The sequence below is a fragment of the Thermobia domestica genome, chromosome 16 (genome assembly GCF_964235325.1).
Source record: "Thermobia domestica chromosome 16, izTheDome1.hap1.1, whole genome shotgun sequence".
NCBI lineage: Eukaryota > Metazoa > Arthropoda > Insecta > Zygentoma > Lepismatidae > Thermobia > Thermobia domestica.
Genome location: NC_137469.1, coordinates 142,293,111 through 142,295,613, shown reverse-complemented (window position 1 = coordinate 142,295,613; position 2,503 = coordinate 142,293,111). Strand labels below are relative to the sequence as shown.

At 38.5% G+C, this 2,503-nt stretch overlaps 1 protein-coding gene across 1 annotated transcript; it reads left to right on the top strand.

Annotated features, from left to right (window-relative positions):
* The first annotated feature begins 1,157 nt into the window (after positions 1–1,157).
* On the top strand, positions 1,158–2,186 carry LOC145672640 (E3 SUMO-protein ligase ZBED1-like). Its single transcript, XM_081741801.1, has one exon. The coding sequence runs from the start codon at positions 1,158–1,160 to the stop codon at positions 2,184–2,186; it is 1,029 nt and encodes a 342-aa protein (XP_081597927.1).
* Positions 2,187–2,503: the final 317 nt, after the last annotated feature.

Below are 2,503 nucleotides of genomic sequence, written 5' to 3'. Positions count from 1 at the left end.
TTATTATGTCCAAATTATAGGAGATACCTACCCACATTATACGTTCCTTCGATTTCTGCTGCTTTGCTGTGGTTTGGCTGTGAGAAAAGTTTTTAAGAAAAAATAAAATTGGGGTTTAGCTTAAATTTGGAGTAATTGGCATTCGAATTTGCCGTTCATTTCCATCAAATTCGAAGTACAAAGTATTAGTTTAAGTCGGGACAGGGCTGAATATTTTACAAACTGCTTATGCGACAGAATGAAATCAAACACTATTAATGATGGGACAAGGGAGAAACATTATGACGTTATGATCGTCATCTGCCATCCTTGTGGCGAACATATTGGATTCAACGTTATTTCAATTAAGAACATTGCCATATCATATATAAAATTACACCCTCTTTTAACGATAAATAGTATGGTGCAGTTCATTTTACAAATTGCTATAATTGTGTTTCAGCTACCTTAACGTACCATAACATGGTTAGTAAGTGAAACACGTTACAGTTATCATAAAACGAACTGCTCTATTTGATTTTTCATTAAAAGAGGGTGTCATTTGATATATTACATGACAATGTTCTTATTTGAAATAACGTTGAATCCAATATGGTTGCCACCAAGGTGGCGGACGACGACCGTAACTCGTCATAATGTTTCTCCCTTGTCCCATCATTGATACCATTTGACTTCATTCTGTTGCATAAGCAGTTCGTAAAATATTCAGCTCTGTATGTCGAATTTGATGGAAATGAACGGCAAATTCGAATGCCCATTATTCCAAATTTAAGGTAAACACCAATTTTATTTTTTCTTAAAAAACATTCTCCACAGCTAAACAGCCAAGGGACAGCCAAACCACTGCAAAGCTGGAGAAATAGAAGAAACTACAATGTGGCCAGAATCCCCCTATAATTTGGGCATAATAACGGTTTCAGTATATCACTTCTCATTTTTAACCGAATTCTCTTGCGGGGTACTTTAATTTAGTGGAATTACAAGTAACATTTCCGATTCCCCCCTCTTACCCAAATTCCAGCCTAAACATATTGTTTTATGAAAGATATATGCAGATTTAAACATGCATGTCGCAAAATTAATCATTTCCGTGTTTTGCTTGCAGAAAAAGTTCATCATCTTGTTCTTCTGGTTCTCATCAATCAACTGTCAATCAAATGCATGGGGCAGAGGATAGGAGTTCATTTCCACAGTTAAAACAACATACACTTCAACATTACCGACCACTGGACTCAAGAACACAGGAGAGGTGTACACGGGGCGTGGCCTATTTCATTGTTACAGAAATGCAACCATATAGTACTGTGGATAAGCAAGGTTTTCATTACATGGTACATTGTCTACAACCTGTTTTTGAATGTCCAGGGCGACGATCTATGACAGATACTGACATTCTAAGACTTTATGAAGAAACAAAAAATCACGTAACAAGGTTAATGAAAGAAGCAAAGTCAGTAGCTTTAACCTACTCTGCTGCGAAAAATCCTTTCATCTCATTGACTTCACACTTTGTCAGTGACAACTGGGAACTACTAAGTGTGTGCCTTAATTGTTCACTCCTTGATATTGATCACACGGCAGTAAACCTAAAGGATGCCCTATTAAGTGCACTCGATGACTGGGGGATAGCTGCAGCATCTGTTGTTGTCTTCACCACAGACAACGCAGCTAATATTCTTTCACCAATGAAGTTAATGAAATTTAACCACATTAGCTGTTTCGGTCACACACTTCTAATAGGAATTGAAAAGATCTTGAAAGAGGAACCACTATCTAGTGTGATCATTAAGTGTAAGAAGATACAGACAACACTTTCATTATCTTCCAAACTGAGAAGAGATTTCAAAAATGTCATGGAAAGTTTGAGCAAACAACCAAGACTACTTTCAGCAGCTGTACCTACTCGTTGGTGGTCCACTCTGCACCTTCTGGAAGCTGTAGAATCTCAGTACAGTGGGTTAGTGGAGTTCTTCGGTTCATATTATAAGGGCAAATACAGTGACATGCTGCTTGATCCCTCAGAGTTGAAACTGCTGAAGAAAGTTATAGCACTTCTGAGACCATTAGAGGAAATGTCTCAGCTCATGAGTGGAAATTCATATGTCACAGGAAGTACAATCCTTCCACTTCTGTCGATAATTGAAGAATCGGACGATGCGGAAGTGTTTGGTGGCTCAGTTGATTAAAATAGAAGTCCACCTGGCATCGAATTGGATGCAAGACCAACAGCTGAGGATCCACTGATACCAGAACTCAAGCAGCATGTCCTTTCCGCTCTGAAGAAAAGGTACAGTGATGTAAGTGAAAATGAACCTGAAGATTTGAAACCTCCATGTGAACTGCTGCAAATGAGCACGTTTTGGACGTCCGTTTCAGAGAAACTTACCTGAATGAAAACGAAATGTCTTCGGTGAGATCAGCAATTATTGACGAGCTTTCTCCAGATTCATCAGCCAATGAATCATACACCATGGAGGTACTTCCGACATGTGAAAAGCGTTCA

Coding starts and splice junctions, on each gene's coding strand:
- LOC145672640 (XM_081741801.1), top strand. CDS start 1,158: ATGCATGGGGCAGAGGATAGGAGTTCATTTCCACAGTTAAAACAACAT.